The 22,211-nt window shown below is 47.5% G+C and overlaps 1 protein-coding gene across 1 annotated transcript; it reads left to right on the forward strand.

The window, feature by feature from the left end:
* The first annotated feature begins 6,090 nt into the window (after positions 1 to 6,090).
* Positions 6,091 to 21,869, forward strand: FXN (frataxin). The gene is made up of 5 exons (XM_054727761.1): positions 6,091 to 6,277; positions 7,488 to 7,585; positions 12,615 to 12,735; positions 19,269 to 19,366; positions 20,914 to 21,869. Exons 1-5 carry the CDS (start codon positions 6,110 to 6,112, stop codon positions 21,062 to 21,064), a joined length of 636 nt encoding a protein of 211 aa, XP_054583736.1. The 5' UTR covers positions 6,091 to 6,109; the 3' UTR covers positions 21,065 to 21,869.
* Positions 21,870 to 22,211: the final 342 nt, after the last annotated feature.

Raw genomic sequence — 22,211 nt, forward strand, 5'->3', positions numbered from 1 at the left:
GGGGAGCAGATCCTGCTGCCATCTAGTGGATAGAGGCCAGGGCTGCAGCTGAACGTCTTATGCATGTGACAGCCCCCACAACAAAGATTGTCCAGGTCATGCCCTGGCCGGGTGGCTCAGATGGTTGGATCACCATACTGTATGCCAGAGGTTGCAGGTTCAATTCTCAGGGCACATACCTAGGTTGTGGGTTTGATCCTGGTCCTGGCGCTTATGGGAGGCAACCAATGGATGTTTCTCTTTCACATCAATGTTTCCCTCTCCTTTCCTCGCTCCCCAAAAATAAACAAATAAGTAAAAATTCTCAGGCGAGGATTTAAAAAAAAACACAAAAAAACCTTACTATAAAAAAAAAAAAAATTGGCTCAGGGATTGAGTGTCGACCAATGAACCAGGAGGTCACAGTTTGATTCCCAGTCAGGGCACATGCCCAGGTTGTGGGTTCAGTCCACAGTGTCAGGTGTGCAAGAGGCAGCCGATTAATGATTACCTCTCATCATTGATTATAATGATTATCTCCCACATTTCCATATCTCTCTCTTCTCCCTTCCTCTCTGAAATCAATAAAAAATATATTTTTTTAAAATTGTCCAGTACGCAAAGTCATTAGTGCTACTGTTGAGAAACTATGTTCTAGGACAATGGGACTATGATTGACTTATTACCTGCTATTAATTAGGCCTCAAGAATGTCAACTTGTAGAAAACTGATGATTCTTGTCTAAGAAGGTCATAGTTATATAGACCTGAAGGACACTAACCATTGTGTATCTAACAGCAATCTTATTCCAGAATTCTCATTATCACCAACTAGATAAATAAGTCTCTTCCATCCTCTTTGAAACCAGCTTTGCTTTCTTCTGATTCCCTCTTGTACTTTCCTAGGACAACCATAACAAAATATCGCAGACTGGGTGGCTTAAACAACAGAAATTTGTTTTCTCACAGTTCTGGAGGCTGGAAGTCCACGATCAACGTGTCAGTAGGGTTGGTCTCCTCTGAGGCCTGTCTCCTTGGCTAGAGTTGGCTGCCCTCTTGCTGCCTCTTCATGTTGTCTTTTCTCTGTGCACATGCACCCCCTCATGTCTCTCCTCTATTTATAAGGACACCAGTTATGTCTGATTAGGGTCCCAGCTTTATGACCCCATTTAACGTTATTTACCTCTTTAAAACCTCTATCTCCAAATACAGTCACATTCTGAAGTACTACTTGAGGTTAGGATTTCATCATATGAATTTGGGGGGAAGCACAATTCAGCCCATAACATGTCTGTAATTAATTCGTCTTTGACACATGCTCAGCATGTATTTGTATGAGAAGTATGTTGTTAACTTTTTGAAAATTGTGCTTTGCAAATACTTCTGTCTGAGTCCACAAAGTCTACCTGTTTTTTTACTACAGCAGGCTGTTTGCTTGAGGGCTACTGGCATATTAACACCAATTCAACAAGCAAAATTACTTTCTAAAGGGCAATGTCAGATACATGCTTTTTTTTTCTCTTGTCCTCTCAACCAGTGAGAGTCCTTTGCCTGAAGCTTTCTTAATCTGTCAGATCAAGGATCAAACACAATCACACATGACCCCAAGGGACCCTGTAGAGAATCTTTCTCAGCAAATCGATCCAAGCCTCCTTTTTTTTTCTGGCCACTGAAAGTTCAATAATTAGCACAGTATTTAAATAATGCCCGTTTCATGTTTGTTGTCAAAAACACTTTGTAATTATTGATCAATTAATTTCACTATCTTCTTAACTTAATCTATATTAAGGTCAAGATCATGTTATCAAATTACATTCCAGAGCTGGGATTTATATTCTGGTCCCGAAATCAGTCTCCTGGGACACACTGCAATTTCTCATTTCTCGTTATAGAAAAATTTGCCCTTAGCAAATGTCAGAGAAGAACATCCCCAGCAATTTCTCGTATCAATCAATCCAAGCAAATATAATGGGCTTGCTTTTCCCCAGAGCTGAAGTCACCTCCTGGCAGGAAATTAAGTGATGGGCTCTGAGTCAGAGCACTGAGCTGAAGCCCAGAGCCATGCAAGAATGAGAATTTGGAGACTTAAGTTTTCATCATCTATGAGAGTACTCATTTTTGGTATCCTGGCAAGTTTTACCATCTTCCTTCATCTGGTAATATGTCCCGCCCCCACCCCCAGACCGACCAATCATGTTACCCCTTAGCAATAGTGATTGCTCCAAGGGGTGGGCATATGATCACAGAGCCAATCAGAGCTCTTCCCTGGGACTGATCTACTGAAACTAGGGAAATTATTGTTTCTTAAGATTGCAGGGTAAGAGCACAGGACTAGAAATCAGGAGGCCTGGGTTCTAGTCCCATTTTGATCATGGGCACATCATTTAAATTCTCTGAACCTCCATTTCTTCATCTGAAATTAGGTGCAGGTCAGAGAGAATTGTATTAACAACTAGTAGCCCGTTTGCACGAAGATTCGTGCAATAGACCTTCATTCACCTGGCTGCCTGCACCAGTTTTCTGCCGGCACCGGGGACCCAGGCCTTGGCTGTGGCCACCGCCTTCTGCCTTCTTTCAGGGTCCGGGCTTGGCCCTGGGCGGTGGCCTTGGGCTCGGCTGCACCCAGCGTCCCTGCTACCAATCGTAGGAGCCGACCCCCAGTGGTCTCCTTCGATCAGCGCTGGCTCCCCGCTGGTGCCCAAGGCCGGGAAAGCCGCCTGCGGCTTTCCTGGCCTTGGGCTCAGCCGCACCCAGCGTCCCTGCAACGGTTTCCTGGTGGGCGTAGTTGATGTGCGTGGCTTGGTTGGTGGGCATGGCTTGGGCGTAGCGAAGGTGCGGTCAATTTGCATATTTGTCTATTATAAGGTAAGATTGCTTTGCCACCCCAGCCACCCCCCACACACACAAGTATACACTTTCTTTTGGCCCCAAAAGGATGCATTTCTACAACAACTTTGGCTTTATTTTCCAACAAGAGGGACACTTTAAGGTTTGCTGCGGGAAATGAGAAGAAATGCTAGCCCAAAGTGGGGCTCCTTGGATGCTGCCACCACCTGCACTGCTCTCTTCCCCCCAACCCTCCCCAAGACCCTTTAGGACAGTGGTTCTCAACCTTCCTAATGCCGCGACCCTTTAATACAGTTCCTCATGTGACCTCAGGTGACCCCCAACCATAAAATTATTTTCGTTGCTACTTCATAACTGTAATTTTGCTACTGTTATGAATCGTAATGTAAATATCTGTGTGGGGGTCACCACAACATGAGGAACTGTATTAAAGGGTCGCGGCATTAGGAAGGTTGAGAACCACTGCTTTAGGAGAAGGCTCTTCTAGCTGTCACCTAACTCTTCAAACCTCAATGTGCGCTCAGATGGGAGAACTGCAGTGACACCACTGGGCATTGTGCCATTCCAAATAACCATGCACAGTTGGAGGCTATCTGCCGTATAATCTTAGAAACCTGCTGGAGCTGGATTAAATTAAGCTGATGACCAGACCAAGCTGTCAGGCGTGGCCATTCTCATTCCCTCATCTAATCAAAACTCAGCCAGATAATTCTAGTTCCTGCGTGACAGAGAATTTAGGAGAAAGTATCTAGGCCGCTAGAGATCTTAGAATGTAAATTCCCTGAGGGCACAGATTTGTGTTTAGTTTGTCCATCACCACATCTCCAGCATTAGAACCAATAATGTTTATTCAGTCAATAAATACTTGACTGAATAAACTCTGACAGCCCGAGAGTGTCAGTGATTAGAGCCCAAGTTTGCCAAAGCAGGGTCAGAGTTGAGCCTAGACCTCAGGGACAGAGAAAGAGGAGAGAATCTATATATATAAAACTCTAATATGCAAATAGACCGAACGGTGGAACAACCAAACAACTGGTCATTGTGACGTGCGCTGACCACCAGGGGGCATGTGTGGAACATGGTAGGCATTGGCTATGGCGGGATGGTGGAGCAGGTGAGCAGGGGCACCAGACCAAGGCTGGGCGCCGGTCGCTGTCATCAGGGAGCCTCTGGGGGTTACTGAAAATTCTTTGCTCCCACGTGCCGAGGTCCTGCCTATGCCGGACCCACTATTCGCACCCACTGCCTATGCCGGAGCCGCTGCTTGCACCTGCTGCCGGCGCTGGCCCCACTCACACCAGATCACTCAGCGCCATTAGCGGGTGCGAGAGCCGCAGCTGCCGGCCCCGATTGCCCCTGAGGGCTTCTCCACCTCCCCCTGCTCCTGAGGGGCGATCATCGGGGCCCGCAGGCGCCTCTTGCACCCACTGCTGGTGCCGGCCCCAATTGCTCTGCACTGTCAGCCCGGGCGAGTGGGGCTGGCACCATCAGCGCATAGGAGCTGTGGCAACGGGAGCGGGGCTGCCGGGGGCCATGGTGGGAGGGGCCAGGCAGGGGAGCAGAGGAAGGGCCAAGAGCCGCCCCTGTGCCCACCTCAGCCTTGTGGCCCACAGTTCCTTTCAAGGTGCACAAATTCGTGCACTGAGCCCCTAGTAAATAATAATTGTTTAGAGGTCTTACTATGTGCCAGATATTATTACCATAAAAATTAGACAGTATTTTACTTAATTATTTCAACACTATGTGGTAGGTACCACTATTAACCCCATTCTACAGATAAAGCTTATCTAGCAGGTCACAGAGCAAGGGTATTGATCCACTCATTTGGCAAATAGTTACTGAGCACCTGCTATCTCCCAGCACCATGTCTAGCACTGGGGATACAATGGTGAACAGGTTAGACCCGGAGCTTATATTCTAGTGTGGGAGACATTGAGTCAACAGGTAAAACACAAACAAGAGCCTGGCCGGTGTGGCTAAGTGGTTGATCATTGACCTATGAACCAAGATTGTAGGCTTGACCCCCAGTGGGAAGGGTGCAGGAGGCAGCTGATCAATAATTCTCTCTCATCACTGATATTTATCTCTCTCTCCCTTTCTCTCTGAAATCAATAAAAACATGCTTAAAAACAAACAAACAAAAACCCTTACAATTACCTTATAAGCTGCAGAAACACAGAGGGTGCCTAAGACACATTTGTGGAGATAGTGGGGTTGGTTGAAGGAAAGGCTTGACTGGAGGACGTCTTATCTGACGTTGGAGTTACTAGAGGAGGAGGAGGAGGAGGAGGCAGCCATGTGTTCATGTTGTTATGGCTGTGTAACAGATTCCCCAAACACATACAGGTCTGGCTTAAACTCAAGCCAACATCTCTTATGCTCAAAAATCCTTGGGGTCTGGAATCCAGGCAGGGCACAGCAGGGGCAGTTTGTCTGTGTTCCATGGCATCTGTGGCCTCAGCCGTAAGACTCTAAGGCTGGGGCTGGACTCACCTGGAGACCAGTTCACTCACATGTCTAGTGGTTGATGGCTGGAGGCCTCAGTTCCTGTGTCATCTCTCTGCTTGGGTAGTTTGGATTTCCTCAAAATATGATGACTGGTCCCCAGAGCGAGAATCCCCCCAAAACTACATCCTTTTAATGACCGAGAATTTATAATCCTTTGCAATATACAACCTAAATAAAAATTTCTTTTTAAATGCATTAACAACCTAATATTGTGCACTTGTTAGGGTCCAGGGCCTGTGCAACAAAACATCGCATGGATTAATTCATTTTATCCTTACAACCCTATGCAGTAGAAACTTTTATAAACCCCATTTTACAGATGAAGCACAGAGGTTAATTAAGTGCACACTGGTCACACAGCTAGCAAGGGTGCAGGGTCCGGATTTAAACCAGGCAGCCCATGTCTGTAACCTATACCGGCCGCCCAATAGCTTTCAGACCTGCACCCTGCCCAGTTCCCAGCAAGACTGCAGCTCCCACATCCCTCCTGGCTAGATTGTCTGCAGCCAAGGGTCACCAGGCTAAGGTCTCCGCGCTCAGGAGCCTTAGTCACTCGTTCACTATGTTGTCCAAGAGGGTCTCTCCGTTTTTTGTTAAACACACGAGAAGTGCAACTCTGGGAAGTTCTTCCCGAGGTCTAACCTCTGACCGTTTGGCACAGCCTACGTAGGAGCCCTGGAGCGCGGCGCTGAGCCGCGGCGCCTGAACCCGCGGCCACTAGGGGTCGCCGCGGCGTCCCCGGGCGGGAGGGCGGAGCGGCGCAGATCGCCGGGAGCATGTGGACGCTCGGACCCCGCCGGGCTGCCGGCCTCCTGTCCCGCTCGGCGCTCCGGGGCTCGGCCCAGACCCCAGCTGGGACCCTGCGGCTGGCGAGGAGCATCGCACTCGGCGGCCGCCGATACCTGCGCGCCGGGACCGCTGCGGCCTGCGCGCCCCGCCAGGCGGTGAGTACCCGCTCGGACGCCGCCCGGGCCGCGCGCCGACGCAGAGACGCGCACGCCGGCGACGCTCTGCGCACGCGCGCCGCCCGGCTCCCGCGGAAACCCCGCGGGCGGCGGGCTGAGCGGGGCCGGGTCTGTGCAGACCGAGCAGTGCCCGGCATCAGTGACCGGTGTAGGATGTGCTGTGGCTGGAACTGCGGTTGTCATGGCTACTCTGACTGCTCCTTCAGAGCCAACCTTTGTAAACAAGTCGCCTGCGCTCCGCACCCCCTTGTCCTCCTCCTCGGTTCACCCCTCAGCCCGTGCCCTCTGCCTTCTTTCTAGCCAAGGGCATGATGGCTCACGATCCATAACTCTGACCCCTTCTCTTAGTGGAAACCAGAGGGGCCTTTGGAGAATGCAAATATTGTCACCAACCCCTTATAGCCCTTCGGTGCCCCCGCCCCCCCCAGGATGAAGTCCAGTGGAGGGTCTCCCTGTGCCATCTCCACTCGGGCTGCACCCCTCTTCTCTCCCTTCACAGGTCCCTGCCCTCCTGCCCTGGGGTAGATCATCTGCGAGGGCCCCCTCTCTAGTCTCTACTCACTAGCACCCCACCCACTCCCGTTATTTTCTCCGCTGGCCAGCTGGTCAGTAGGGTTGGACGTAACGCAGACTCGCTGGATGCTCAGCAGTTATGTAGCGAAAGAAATGCAACAGGTCCCATTGTCTCCTGCAGATCATTTGATTAATCAGATCTGTCTGCAGTCAGACCCTCTTCTGGGCGGCAGCGACTTCAGCCTCGTGCTGTTCCTTGTTGCTCGTTTTAGTCGAGTGCTAGGAGTCACTGATGCTTCAGGGTGTCACCTGTGCTAATAGATGGAGCAGTGCTGCCCAGTAGAACTTCCTGTGACTATGGACCACAGCCACGTGAGACCGCAGGACACTGGAAATGTGGCCCATGCGACGAAGGGACTGACTTTTTACATTTTATTTTGTTGCATTAAGATTACATTTAAATGCTGCATGTGGCTCGTGGCTACCGTACTGGATAGCACAGGCTCAGAGAGAGACTCATTGTAATACATTAAAAGAAAGTGAAAAGTCCTGAGAAATATCCCTGGAAAACTCTAACATGGTTAGTCTCCAATGTAGAAGTGGTGATATTTAAACTTTCACGAATGGACTGTAATATACGGAGAAATGGTAATGTTCTTCTTAACTTTGGCTTTAGGGTTTGAGCCTCTACTGCCTCAACCAGATTCTCAATGTCAAAAAGCAGAATGTCTGTTTGATGAACTTGAGGACAACAGGAAGTTTGGGCAACCCAGGGTAAGATAAACATACCTTCCTCATCAGATCTCTCTCTCCCTCCCTCCCTCCCTCCCTCCCTCTCCTCTCCCCCCCCCAACACACACACCAACATATATACTACACATACACACACTTCTATTAACTTTTTTTCCCTTTTCTCTTACCTAGACCATCCCATACAGAACCCATTTTCTCCCTCAGCAGCATCACTCACATACATCTCCCCACATCACTGTCTGCCATGTTATTTTTCATGAAGTATTACGTTTTATGAGTGTACCATAATTCATTGACCCCATCCCCTAATGTTGGACATTTAGGTTGTTTCCAGAGTTTTGTTATTATTCTCTTTGATATCTTAGTAGTTAGGGTAGTACTTCACTGTGCTCTGCGTGGTCAAGGCCAGGCCGCCCTGTCCAGGTCTATTCCACAGAAAGGGGCAAGAGCATGGAAGGCCTGGAAGTGGCACTTGACCCTCACTCACATTTTATAGTGGGAAGGACTTGGTCACATGGCCCCACCTAGCTGCAGGGAAGGCTGGGAAATGCAGTCTTGTGGGTGCCCTGGAGGAAGGCGGGGATGGGCTCTGGTGGAAAGCTGCCAGGCACTGCTCCAGTCTACCCTCTGCCACTGATCCCTGCACGGACCCCCTTCCACCCTCCACACCCACTGCCTCCAGCCCCAAGGCTGCCACCGCAGCCCATGTGGTCTGTCATCTACCTCAAAGGTCAAGATGTCCAGGTGCTGTACAGGCCTCTCTCTCAGGTCTAGGCGTGGCATCTCTGACTTACACACACACACACACACACACACACACACACAGCAGGGCAATATAACGACTACCACAACTCCCATTCAGAAGCGAGACGTGTCCCTGGCCTGTGGTAGCAACAGAGTCCCCCTAGGCAACTCTGGGACAACTGGCAGAGGGGGATGTTCCTCCATGAAACCCCAGTTCTGCCACCAGGAGTATCCTCCTTGGCCACAGGGGAGGCAGGCAGCGGGGAGCGTGTCCTGCTTGGGGTCCGGCAGCCTTTGCTGCCCACTTCCTGCTGGTAGCACTTGGGCTTTCTAAGGCCCTCATGTCTTTAAGGCTTCAGCAGGCTCTTGTAGGCCAGACTCATTTTTCTCTGATAACAGCTTTTTTCTCAAAAACCTAGTAGGCTTCTGATCTCTTTACCCTGAGTCAGTCCTGTAGCCAGTAGCCACATCCAAATTTCTCCCGTGGGTGGAAGCCCCGGGCTGCCTTATTTTTTGCATCCTCACCCCATGCTCAGCTCACTCAGTCTGTTTTTGCACCAGGACTGGATCCTCCTTTTGTCTTAACGAGAGGCCTTTGTTGTTCAGGGCCCGCATCCTCCTTTGGCTTTTCCGTCTGTGTGCAGCCTTTAGTCCCCCAATGCTTAGTTTCGTCCCACCGACCTGCAGCTGTGCCAGTTCTCTCCTGGTTCACCTTTTCCATGTCGCACCAACTAACAGCAAGGAGCCTCCCGTACGCCGGAACATTCTAACCATCCCCCCAACTACAGGTGTTGGCCTCCCAGGCAGCAGGTTCACGGGACCTCGAGAGCGCCCGGCCTGCTGTATCCGTGTTCGTTGGCCCCTCCACACAGCCTCCGAGCCAGTGCTGCGAGCTGCCTGCGTTAGGTTTTTGCTTTGTTGGCACCATTCCCAGCTCCTCCCCGCACAGAGTCTCTGCTGCTGTCCCCTTGTCCCTGCAGGTGGACTCTGAGGCTCGGTGGGGCCCTCGCAGGATGCCCCAAGTGCACTTCCCCTCTTCAGGGTCTACTTCTGGCTTCTGGGAAGCACATCTTTGTTCTGCTGTGAGTAGGAGGACAGCCCACTCCTGCTGTGGCCCAACTGGCTGCTGTCAGGTAGCACCTGCCAAGCTCTTGCCCTTGGACTTTACGCCTGAGTCAGCTGCGTCTTTATGTTCCCACACTCCTCAGGACACGTCAACCTCTGCTCCAGGTTCTCGCCAACACACCCAACCAGGCCCACCTCTCTCTGAAGAAGAGCCCCTTACCACCTCCTAATCAGTCCTGTAACCTTCCCCACATCTTACCCTTGAGGCGGGGGGTGGGTGGTCATATGGAAGCTCTTTCTGTCTTGCATGAATTATCTAACAGCCACTGGTGTCTCACCTTAGGCCTCCTGGAAACTCAGACGATGGCGTTGTCTGGGACACGCCTTGTAGCCTACACCAAAGCTCATACAAGAAGTTTTATCAGAGCAGTGTTTTTATTGTTATAATTCACAGGTTGTGCAACTTTCACCACGAACTCCAGAACATTTTTATCATTCCACAAAGAAACAGCATGCCCATTAATAAACTCTCCCCATTCCTCCCTTCTCCAAGCCCCTGACAACCACTAATCTGCTTTCTGTCTCTATGGATTTATAGCAGTTTCTTAAAATTGAAAAATAAGAGTGTCTCCAAGTTATAAGTGTACAGCTTGATAAATTTTTTAAAAATGAACATAGCGTGTAACTCAAAAATAGCTCAAGAAGTAGAATGTTACCAGCCCCTAAAAACAAGCCTCCTGCTCATGTCTAGTTATTAACCCCTCCCTGCCCCAGAGTAACTACCATTCTGATTTCCAATAGCCTGGATTAATTTTGCCTGGTTGTTTACTTTATATGAACTGTATCATTAAATATAAATGTTTGTGTGTGGCTTCTTTCAGTCACCATTATGTTTGTGAGATTTGTCCATATTGTTATATTTATAAGGATTTCTGTTTTGCTATATAGTATTCCATTGCATGAATATACCACAGTTTATCTGTATTACCTGTGGGTACTGGGGCAGTGTGCAGTCTGGGGCTACTGGGTACTTCTGCTATGAACATTCTAATATAGTGCATATCTTTTGGTGAACCTAGGTATGCATTTCTTTTTTTATTATTAAAGTATAGTATAGCCCTGGCCTGTTTGACTCAGTGGATAGAGTGTTGGCCTGGGGACAGAAGGGTCCCGGGTTCGATTCCAGTCAGGGGCACATGCCCGGGCTGCGGGCTCAATCCCCTGTAGGGGGGCGCGTAGGAGACAGCCAACCAATGATTCTCTCTCATCATTGATGTTTCTATATCTCTCTCCCTCTCTCTTTATTAATATAATAAAAATATATATTTAAAAAGTATAGTATAGTACAGTACAGTATAGTTTTATTATAAAGTATAATATACAATATTATATTAATCTCAGGTGTACAACATAGTGATTCAACATTTACATGCCTTAGGAAATGATCACCTCAGTAATCCAGTAACCATCTGTCACCCTACAAAGTTATTACGCCATTATTAACTGCATTCCCTGCGCTGTACATTACATCCCCGTAACTTATTTATTTTATAACTGGAAGTTTGTACCTCTTCATTCCCTTCACTTATTCTGCCCCTCCCCCACCCCCACCACTTTGGCAACAATCACTTTGTTCTTATATCTGTGAGTCTGTTTCTGCTTGGTATGCATTGCCGTTGGGTATATACCCGAGTGTGGAACGAATGGTATTTGTCTATATGCACTTTAGTAGAAACTACCCCATAGTTTTCCAAACTGATTGTCCCACTTACTGGCCCATCAGCAGTAAATGAAAGCTCTGCTTGCTTCACTTCCTGGCCAACTCCTGACATTACCTGTCTCTTTCATTTTAACCGTTCTGGAGGTATCTTATAGCAATTTTAAAAATTTTCCTGAAGACTAACCAAGTTTTACGCTTGTTCATATGTTCATTGGCCATTGGAGGTCTTTTTATTGAATGAAATCTGTTCAAGTATTTTACCCGTTTTTCTTTTTTTTTCCTTCTTTTTTAAAATATATTTTATTGATTTTTTACAGAGAGGAAGAGAGAGGGATAGAGAGTTAGAAACATCGATGAGAGAGAAACATCGATCAGCTGCCTCCTGCATACCTTCTACTGGGAATGTGCCCGCAACCAAGGTACATGCCCCCGACCAGAATCGAACCTGGGACCCTTCAGTCCGCAAGCCGATGCTCTATCCACTGAGCCAAACCGGTTTCAGCTACCCATTTTTCTATTGGGTTTTCTTTTTCTTACTGATTGGTAAGAGTTCTTTATACATTCTAGATATAAGTCCTTTTTCAGATGTGTGTAATGCATATACTTTACCCCACTTTGTGGTTTGCTGGACATAAATTTTAATTTTAAAAGCAATGGAAACCTCATCATCCAGCTGAAGGGGATAGGTTGAGTAAATGATCTTCTATAATAATAAAAGCATAATATGCTAATTAGACCAGATGTCCTTCTGGACAACCTTCCGGACAAAGCCAGGACTGCGAGGGAAGCCCGGGTCCCCGGTGCCAGAGGGAAGCCGGTGCCAGCAGCTGGAGGAAGGAAGGCCTACTCTTGCATGAATTTCGTGCATCAGGCCTCTAGGATAAAATAAAATATTATGAAAGTCCATATGTGCTAATATGGGACAATTTCCAAGACGTATTAATGAAAACTATAATGTGCTTCATTTGTATATGGAAAAGAATATAACATTTTTAGAAGGATACAGAAGAGGCTGTCATCGTAGTTGACTCTGGGGATGAGGCTGCCTGTTTGGGAAGAAAAGCTTACTTTTCTGTTAGCCCTTCATACTGTTTTGTTTTGTTTTGTTTTGTTTTGTTTTGTTTTATTCTAGTTGATCCTTACCCAAGGATATTTTTTTCCCATTGACTTTTAGAGGGAGTGGAAGGGAAGGAGGGAGGGCAAAGAGAGAGAGGGAGAGAAACATGGATGTGAGAGAGACATATTGATTGGTTGCTACAACTGGGACGGGGAATCGAAGCTGCAACCCAGATACGTGCCCTTGACCAGGAATCGAACCTGAGACCTTTCAGTGTGTGGGCCGACAGTCTTAACTACTAAGCAACACTGGCCAGGGCTGTTTAAATTTTTTCACTCTGTACATGTTAGCTATTTTCCATCAGTTTTATAAATCTAAATGAAAAGTAAATGTGGTGATTTGATGTTAATAAAATGGAGCAGTTTGGTGATCGGGTGTGTTTGGTGGTTTTTGTTTCCCTGCAGCTCCTTGGACGAGACCACCTATGAACGACTGGCCGAGGAGACCCTGGACTCCTTGGCAGAGTTTTTTGAAGACCTTGCAGACAAACCTTACACATGTGAAGACTATGACGTCTCCTTTGGGGTACCTCTTCACTTATTTTCATTTTCCTGTTTCCTCCCTAAGAACCTTAGCTCACTAAAATAAAGGATTCCCCTCCAGCAGAGGGAAGCATCCAACAGCACGTGAAGGGTGAGATCAAAAGGCTAGGGTTCGCGTTCCAGCCCTGCTCCACGGGCTTGTAACCTTGGGTGCGTCACTCATCTTCTTTGATCCTCATTTTTGCTGAAAAATACAGATTCTGAAGCTTCATTCGAGACCCACAAAGATAATTCAGAAAGGGACCCAGCATGTGTTTGTCCATCAGGCAGGCGTGTGGAACGCTGAACGAGACCACTAGTTTTAGGTAGGGTAAGATATTGCTGAGAAATATTCCGACTACACTGACAGGGGCCCCACTCCTGGGAGATTCTGGTACAGCAGGTCAGGGTGCATTCATAGGAAGCATTTCTTTTCAAAGCTCAACTGAAATTCTAATGTACATCCTTGGGTCCCATCCCTAAAAGTTTTTTGTTTTTGTTTTGTTTTATTTTTTTAATATATTTTTATTGATTTCAGATATGAAGGGAGAGGGAGAGAGAGGTGGAAACATCTATGATGAGAGAGAATCATTGATCAGCTGCCTCCTGCATGCCTGCTACTGGGGATCGAGCCCACAACTGGGCATGTGCCTTTGATGGGAATTGAACCCGGGACTCTTCAGTCCGCAGGCCGACGCTCTATCCACTGAGCCAAACCAGCTAAGGCCCTACGAGGTTTTATTTAACGGATACGGGGTGCAGCCCAGACAAGGCATTGCGGTTTTAAAGTTTTTTAAATCCCCTCCCCAGTTGACTGTAATACACAGCTTAGGCCAGAACTTCAGGACTGAATGAAACTTGAGCCCCAGATCCTGGAAGCCAAGGGCGTGCTGGTCTAAACCGACTGGCCACCAGGTGGCAGACCTTAGCAGTTGTCAGCCTTTGGATTTAGAATCACTGTATTGCTTAGGCCTTTGGGAGCAGTTCTTTTTTGCCGTTGGGAGAAAATCCCCTGCAGAGGTTAATCCTCTTGACAGCACTTAATTAATATCGGGAAATGTCATGAAGTGCGCATGTTGGATTAAACCGTGGAATTATTTAGGACACCCAGCTGTCAGGCTAAAGTGATAGAAATACTGTTGGATATGGCTGGTGGAGCTCTGGATCGAGAAGGGGCTCCCTCAGAGGGAGCAAGCAGCCTGGCCGGTGTGGCTTAGTGGGTTGAGCATCATCCCATGCACCAATAGGAGCAGGCAGCAAAGTCTGGTTGTAAGGACAGCAGGGACTTGGTAAAAAAAAAAAAATAGAGACAATGGGCAAGACAGGAATGAATGCCTTCCAGGCAGTTTTAATGGTTCCTGGCCGCCGCCAAGCATGCCGCAGGGTTTTAGCAGTGCCTCTGCAGATAGCCTCAGAGGGATGGTCCGAGCTAGGGAAGTTACAGGCCCCCTTCTCCTAGCTACCAAGGGCTGTAGCTAAAGGAAAATCAAGTCTCGGGCTAAACCCTGCCACACACGCAACCATTTGTTAACAGGTCACAGGAACAGTTACACCACCTGTTCCTATAGGATTGCTGAAGCCCCACCTTGACCCAAATACTTTGCATAAATGTTCTATTAGAAGCAGCTGTGCCAATATTCCAGCAGCTGGATCCTGCTGACCTCCCTGAGTCCAGCAACAAAAGCTTCTGCTCAGTGGTGGGTCACAGGACCTCACTGAGTCCTCCCTCCAGTGTCTCCCTGAACAGTGTGATTCAGCTGCTGGGCTTTCCAGATCCTGTAGCCCAGGGGTCAGCAAACTCATTAGTCAAATATCAACAGTACAATGATTGAAATTTCTTTTGAGAGCCAAATTTTTTAAACTTAAACTTCTTCTAACGCCACTTCTTCAAAATAGACTTGCCCAGGCCGTGGTATTTTGTGGAAGAGCCACACTCAAGGGGCCAAAGAGCCGCATGTGGCTCTCGAGCCGCAGTTTGCCGACCACGGCTGTAGCCCATTCCTGCAAGGGAAGAGGCACCTGTCTGTCTGTTTTTCCAGCCAATCCATATATCTTGAGTACCATTCGACTCACCAGCATAAAATTATTCCTAGCAAATTATTTGCTGAAGACATATAGTAGCTGCCTCTGTAGTTTAGACTTCTGATTAAATACTTTGAAATGCTAACTATCCTGAGGTATGATTCCTGATGAGAATCCTTCAAGTGCTAACCTACATATTTCACATATAAGACATGTCAATGTAAGAAGCATTCAAAACTTTCGAGAATTTTTGTGAGTTTTTTGAGCCAAATTGACAACAATGGCCGGGAAGCAAAATCTCAAGAGGTTGAGAAAATGCTCTGGAAAAATGGCAGTTCTGCACCCTGCTTTATAGATTACAATCAAAAGAGGACAGAGAGGACGTAAATGGGTTACAAGAAATCCATTGGTGATAGATTAGGGAGGCAGGAGGAGGCAATGAGGGGAAACTTCTGGAATTGGATAAAAAGTAAAATGATAGCCCTGGCCGGTTTGGCTCTATGGTTAGAGCATTATCGGCCCGACGGCTAAAGGGTTTCAGGTTCGATTCTGGTCAAGGGCACGTAACTCACGGTTGCAGGCTCGATCCCCAGCCCAGTCCAAGTGTGTGCAGGAAGCAACCAGTGGATGTCTCTCTCTCTCTCTCTCTTTCTCTCTCTCTCTCCTCTCTCTCTCTCTCTCTCTTTTTCTCTCTCTCTCTCTCTCTCTCTCTCTCTTTCTCTCTCTCCTCCTCTTCCCCTTCCACTCTCTCTAAAAAGACAATCAATGGAAAAAGTATCCTCAGGTGAGGATTAACATAAAATAGACCCAGACTTCTTTTACACAGATGGGGATGGGTACAGGGTACTTAACAGTCAATAATTAACTCAATGACAATGGGGCTTTGTGACCTCTGCTCTGGTGCAGTATCTAATCTTTGAGGGGGTCCAGAAAAAGGAAATCACTTAGACATTCCAAAAGTATGTTATCGTGGATGCAGAAAGACAACAGGCTTAATTAAGGTAAAGATTGACTTTTGACAGGGAAGATTCCGGCCTAGGACATGACCGCCTGCCCTAAACTGCCGTTAGTTAGGACGTTTTCATTTCAGACCATCCTGTGTGGCTGCGCTAGGTCTCTGGGTTGTGAGGCCGCCCCGCAGGCCTCCCCTGAGCTTGTCGGGTGGAGTGCAGACAGCAGATCACCTCTAACTCTGCTCCTTGAGCTTTCTTGGAATACCGTCTCTCCTGCCCTCGGGGCTCTGGGGAGAAGAAATTTTACTCTGCGCTCCTGGGTTCTTTCAGCTGCTCTAATAAATCCACAGAAGACAGGTTAACAAGGGGAAATAACCAAATTTAATTACATACGACACAGGGGAACCCCACATATATGAGAGAGTCGGAAACCCCATATACATGAGAGGTTCAGGGACCGACAGTTAAAATGAGGTATGGGTGGCATCCTGAGCTGAGGATGCGGTACGGCGCCATGGGGCTTCCGAGGGGAGGAAGGTCATTGCAGGACAATAAAGAGAGCAAATGTTTTGTTATTAGAAGTTTGCCCTGTCATATAAATACGCCATAAAAAGTTATTTCTGGTAATAACTTTTATTATGGTCAAGGCCCCAAACGTAAATCCCTTACGGGAGAGGTAAATGTTTCTCTTGGGGCCGCAGGGTCTCCATGGCCTTGCACTCAAAATAATCCACGTGCCAGAGTGGCACATGTTGGGGAGGTCTGTTCTGAACCGCTCCAGGGTCCCGTTGGGCGTGAAGCCCTCCAGCTGCTCCAGGCGGACGGGTCCTGCCTTGCCCAGCACTCTGAGGGTGGCTGTGGAGCACGGTCACCCTGTGTTCTAACTGTCTGTCTGCACATCCGCTCCCATGATGGGACTGACTTCCTGGCAGAGGGACACTGTTCGTTCTTGGTACCCCAACGCCCGGAGGAACATTGCCAAGTGATAATGTTGACTCACTGTGTAAACGAAACGGGGCCCACGTACCTCTCCAAAACACACTTTCATTGATGCTACTCAGCATTTATAGATATTTTGCCAACTTGCTGCTGGCCAAGTGGGCAAATGAAGACAGTAATCCAGATACACCCAGGAATGCATTCGTTCTTTAAGAGAGAGAGAGAGAGAGAGAGAGAGAGAGAGAGAGAGAATTTGCTTGTTGCCATGTTCCTTCATGCACTCAGTTGCTGACCTATTACTGCTATAGAGCACGGGTTTCTTAACCTTTGGGGGTCAGAACCTGTAAGAATCTTCCTGCTCTAGACCCTCACCTGAGAAGAACTTCTCCACACACCCATCTGTGCAGCTTTAGCTTCAGGGTGCGGGGCTGTTTGCAGATCCCTTGAAAACCACCTCTGGGTCTCAGGTTACGGACACTTGCTTCATAGTCATTATTCTTACTCCTCAATGGGAAGTCAGTGTCTGTTTTAGGAGTGTTGGAAAGCCGCAAATACTAGAAATCCCCTAACTTAATGTGCTGCCCCATATGTGTCTATTTCCTTAAGTCAGTTGGTGACAACAGAAATGGCTATGTTTGCTTCCACTTGTGTAGAGCTGCTATTGACGGGCAGGAATGCATGAGCCTCGCCAGCTGTGGCCGGGGTCTGTTCTGATTAACCGGTGCCTGTGTTTCAGCAGCTGCTACTAGTAAAATGTCTCTGACTCTCTCACACACGCCGCCGCCTTTAAACCTGTCCGCATTCCCAAAACAGACTCAGAGGGCTACCTCAGGAATAGCAATAGAGAACAAAGCGGGCCTCCTCATCTGGTCTATTGCAGACAGTTCCAAACGCGGTACGAACTCCTGGAGAACCAGAAAGGCAGCTCGTTTCCTTCCTGCTCTCGCACTTTCCTTCCGAAGTAGCTTCAAGCTCCACAGAGGGGGGAGATCTAATGACACACAATGAACAGGAAGGAGGTGGGGGTGTGCGTGTTGAGACTTTCTGCCTTGCATAACTTGGCCCTTAACTTTGACCCAAGTTATCACAGTACCCGGTTATCCAGCGCTTCTGCTCCCTCATTCATTCATTCATCCACAAATGTATTTTGTATCCATCCAGTATTTTGCATGAAGAATGGGTGTTCTAGACCAGTGGTCGGCAAACTCATTAGTCAACAGAGCCAAATATCAACAGTACAATTGAAATTTCTTTTGAGAGCCAAATTTTTTAAACTTAAACTGTATAGGTAGGTACATTGTTATTAACTTAATTAGGTACTCCTAATCTGGCCTTTGCTAAAAACTCAAGGGGCCAAAGAGCCGCATGTGGCTCGCAAGCCGCAGTTTGCCGACCACAGTTCCAGACACTGAAGATGCTAGGATGAACAGACAGATCTGCTCACAAGATGCTTCAAGTAGGGGAGGGGAGGGGGCACATTCACATTCACATCATTTATTTTCCCAACGTCCCTATAATTTCTCTGTTTCTTTTTAATCAGAAAAAAGAAAGTTATTAAAAAATAACCCAATAGCATCCTCCCATCCAGGCCCATCAGTTAGGTTATTCCTGGTACTTTCTGCATCCTTTCCATAGCTCTCTGTGTGTGTGAACCAAACACAAAATGTAAGAACCATTCGGGGCCCCTGGTTTGGACAGGGGCTCTGGAAGGCCCAGGGAGAGGACGCTGTGGATCTCTGCGGGTTGTACAGGGATGGGGAACAGCGAGAGGCTCCCCAGCCCCCCAGCTCCAGGAAAGGGAGCTGGCGATGTAGCTGTTTCTTTACTATCCCGGGAGTTCTAAAGAGACCTCAGGCCTTGGGACTGAAGGGCTCTTTGTTGAAAGAGTGTTTTCAAATTTAAATGAGCATTTATTGAGCAAAGTTGGACCAACTGGTCTTTTGAAGAATTCAGGGCTGTTGTAGAGGAAAATAAAGCTGGGGAGGCGCATCTGAGAAGCTGAAGAGATGCCTGGGAAGGGTCTGGAAATAAAAACTCTCGTCTGGAGTGTCTGCCTTCTCCCAGCAGTGTCGGGGCCAAGACGAGCAAAGTGGATGGCTCAGTTCCTTCCTTCTTTCTTGCCTGGTTTCCTTTTTTTTTTTTGTAATGAGCCTATCCTATCTCAGGTTGGGGCCACCGTGGTACTCCAAGAGAGCTGGTGTCTGAGGCTTTTAACGCCCTTTAGCATGTTTCGCTGGCGGTCGAGCAAACTAGGCAGAGATGGACATGCGGATCTTCTGTGCGGCAGCTGTGATACCTCAGACAGGCCACTCGCCCTGTGTGCCTGTGTTCCCTCCTCTCTAGAGGGAAAGAAGGATTACTTTCGCCTTGCTGAACTCCCGGGGAAGGAGGGAAGGCGCTGTGAGACAGAAGTGTTATGAGTCATCATGGTCTGATTCTGGGAGCAATGTTCTTTCTGCATGACCTTCTTCCTATTTCTAAACTCCAAAGACATTGCTTTAGGATGAATATTGCGTCCGTATATGAATGCAAAGTGTGGAGATATAACAAAATACGAATCCATTATGGTGAAGTGATAACTTTTTCCTTTTTTCCTCACGATTTTGTCCACCCGATCCCCTAGAGTGGTGTTTTAACCATTAAACTGGGTGGAGACCTAGGGACCTACGTGATCAACAAGCAGACCCCGAACAAGCAAATCTGGTTATCTTCGCCATCCAGGTATGTCCCGAAGTCAAAGTCTCTCGTTGTTCAGCTTGTTGAAAACGTGACGTTGGGGACCACTGAGGAGGGTGCCCCCCTCCTGCTTCAGAGTCTGTGCAAGCGAACCTTTCCTGAGGTCTGACGGCACGCCTCCTTCTCAGGAGGAAAGTTGACTCTGGTTATGTGACTTCTGTCTGTTGATCATTTGGCTGCTGTAAGCAGATATCGGGTTGTGAACGAGATCTGAAGTGAAACGTTTATCACTTGTCAGAACCCGGCCTGGACCGTTTTTCTCTATTAAATCATTGCCCTGCTTTTCAGAAAGCCACTTTTGATATTGCAGCATCTGAACAAGCTGTACTTTGTCTTCAAAGCAAGTTAAAGTTTGACCTCTGGTTTGTTTTGAGCATCTCAGTTAAAGGTTAGTTGAATCCCATTTGCAGAGTTGAGCTGTGTGCTCTGTGGGGGTGGGAGAGTGTTTTACGCCGCTATTCCAGGCATCTAATTCCTGCTGCCTTTTCCATGGATGTGCTTTCAATCTAGTGGGCTAGAAGGTTGTGTTGAGACGGCCTGTGCTGCATTATGCCCCCCTCATCCCAACCACATCTAGGGAGTACGTTATAATTCAACAAAAACGACTCCAGAAATCACTGTCATTTCTGATAAGCCCTTCATCACAAATTGATTGCTTTTTTAGCCTCTGCTCATTTGAAGTTGAGGGATTTCACCCTGTGTGGGCCAGTTAGCCTGTTCTCTTTGGCCTCAAACAGTGGTCTCAGCCCTAACCGTGGCCACGCATGAGGGCTGTCCATTCTTATGCTTCATCTTCAGAGGAACCAGTATGAGAAACTGGGTGGATCCGCTCAAGTCCAGCCATCAGCTCTGGGGATCTGTGGCTTTGTAAACCCTGGGCAGGGCACCAGAAGCCACGGTGATGGCTCCACTAAAAGAATTCTTTGTTGTGTCTGAAAACTGAAAAGTCCATATCGTACTTGGACACACATACCAGCAACATGATCCTATCCCCGCCATGTTTAGAAACATATACTTCTGGATAATAAATTCCTGGAAATTCCAAGTTATACTATTTTTTTTTAATCTGTAATTCATGATAGAAATCTGGAGAGAAAATCTGCCAAGCAGACATTTTCTTTCTTTTTTTTTTTTTTTTTTTTGATAAATATACTGTTAGTGATTTTAGAGAGAGAGGGAGGAAAAGAGAGAGAGAGAGAGAGAGAGAGAGAGAGAAACATTAATGGGCTGCCTCCTGGGTACACCCCCTACCGGGGATCGAGCTCACAATCCAGGCATGTGCCCCAACCGGGAATCGAACTGTGACCTCCTAGTCCATAGGTCGATGCTCAACCACTGAGCCACACTGGCCGGGCTGTGTAACTATTCTTAAATAGAAAGACCCTGAGACAAGAAGTCAAATATATGCCTCATTAAACATTACTTTCTAGAGCTTCACTCCAGTCAGTGTTTTGGTGGCAACCTCTGTGGAATCAGTGTTTCTGCTAAAGCGTTGTCCTCGGGATGAGCTGTGTGTGTGTTTTGTCTCCTAGTGGCCCCAAGCGCTACGACTGGACTGGGAAAAACTGGGTGTACTCCCACGACGGCGTGTCCCTCCACGAGCTGCTGGCCGCGGAGATGACCGAAGCCTTCAAAACCAAACTGGACTTATCTTCTCTGGCCTATTCTGGAAAGGACACTTGATGCCCAGCCCCGTTGGAAAGACCGTGGAAGCTCCAAAGCCAAGACCCAGCTTCCTTCTGCAGCCGAGAGTCTTCCGTTCCTGCTTTTGAGGGCAGTTGCATTGTGGGTAACAGCTCTGGGAAAAGAATACGTCACCTCCCACCCTACCTCTGACTTTGGATGATTGATTTCCATAGCGTTTTTGGACTTATTGTCTGATTCCCTCCCTCACGTGATACCCTGTATCTTTACAATGCCTGTATACCCATACCTATATATTTAACCTTGCAACAAAGAAAAATAATAATAAGGAAAAATTCTGAGAGGAGAAATGAATTGGCTTCACTATTTGTTCTTTGAAGGACTTGGTGAAAAACCGCATGAAGAGTGACTGGCTAAACTCACCATTGTCTCAAAATGAGACTCATTAAAGAGGGCCTCTAAGTGTTCCCACGCCTCTTGAAAACATAGACACTTAAGCCTGTTACTATTGAAGTGTCAGTGGCAACTCGGGAATTCTCAAACCAAAGACCATTCTCTCTCTGTGCTTTGTGTCTGCCAGGGTGTATGTAGCCTGCAAGGGGTGTCTCGGAGATATGGTGCTGTTTCTCCCATACGTACATATACAGGGTGTCCCAAAAAATGTATACACACTTTGAATAATTATTGATCCCAGTGGGTTAAATCTGAAAAGAAAGAAGCATCAACTGAGGCTATCAGCTGTTAAAGTGTGTATACATTTTTTGGGGGGGACACCCTGTATATGCACATACACACATTTAAATATGTTTGAGTGTATGTATTTTTTTAATCTTTTTTTTTTTTAATTTTAGGGTCAGTATAGAATCAGCTGCTGCAGCACAGGCCTAAGAATGCAAAGAGTCTCCCAAAGTCAAGAGCGGGGAAAGGCATCTCCATAAGCTCATAGATGTTGTATAATGAGGAAAGGGAGCCGAGGAGGCTCTTTGTAAATGGGGAAGGGCCACCCAAATGAGAGAGGTGTTTGTGTTCATGCAAAGACACCTGGCTTACACTTGGCTCAACCCAAAGTGCTGTTTGTCTCTGGGCAAGATTCACATACTGGCTGGACCTCTGTTTTCCTGTGTGTCAGGTGAGACAGTTGGGTAAGATAGAGTATAGTGGATTCCCAGTTCAGACAGCCAGCATT

The sequence above is a fragment of the Eptesicus fuscus genome, chromosome 15 (assembly GCF_027574615.1).
Source record: "Eptesicus fuscus isolate TK198812 chromosome 15, DD_ASM_mEF_20220401, whole genome shotgun sequence".
Classification (NCBI taxonomy): Eukaryota; Metazoa; Chordata; class Mammalia; order Chiroptera; family Vespertilionidae; genus Eptesicus; species Eptesicus fuscus.

Excerpts from the sequence above, each read along its gene's own strand:
- FXN (XM_054727761.1), top strand. The coding sequence starts at position 6,110 with ATGTGGACGCTCGGACCCCGCCGGGCTGCCGGCCTCCTGTCCCGCTCG. Across the intron at positions 6,278-7,487 it reads CCTGCGCGCCCCGCCAGGCG|GGTTTGAGCCTCTACTGCCT; the intron begins GTGAGTACCCGC and ends CTTTGGCTTTAG. Across the intron at positions 19,367-20,913 it reads TGGTTATCTTCGCCATCCAG|TGGCCCCAAGCGCTACGACT; the intron begins GTATGTCCCGAA and ends TTTGTCTCCTAG.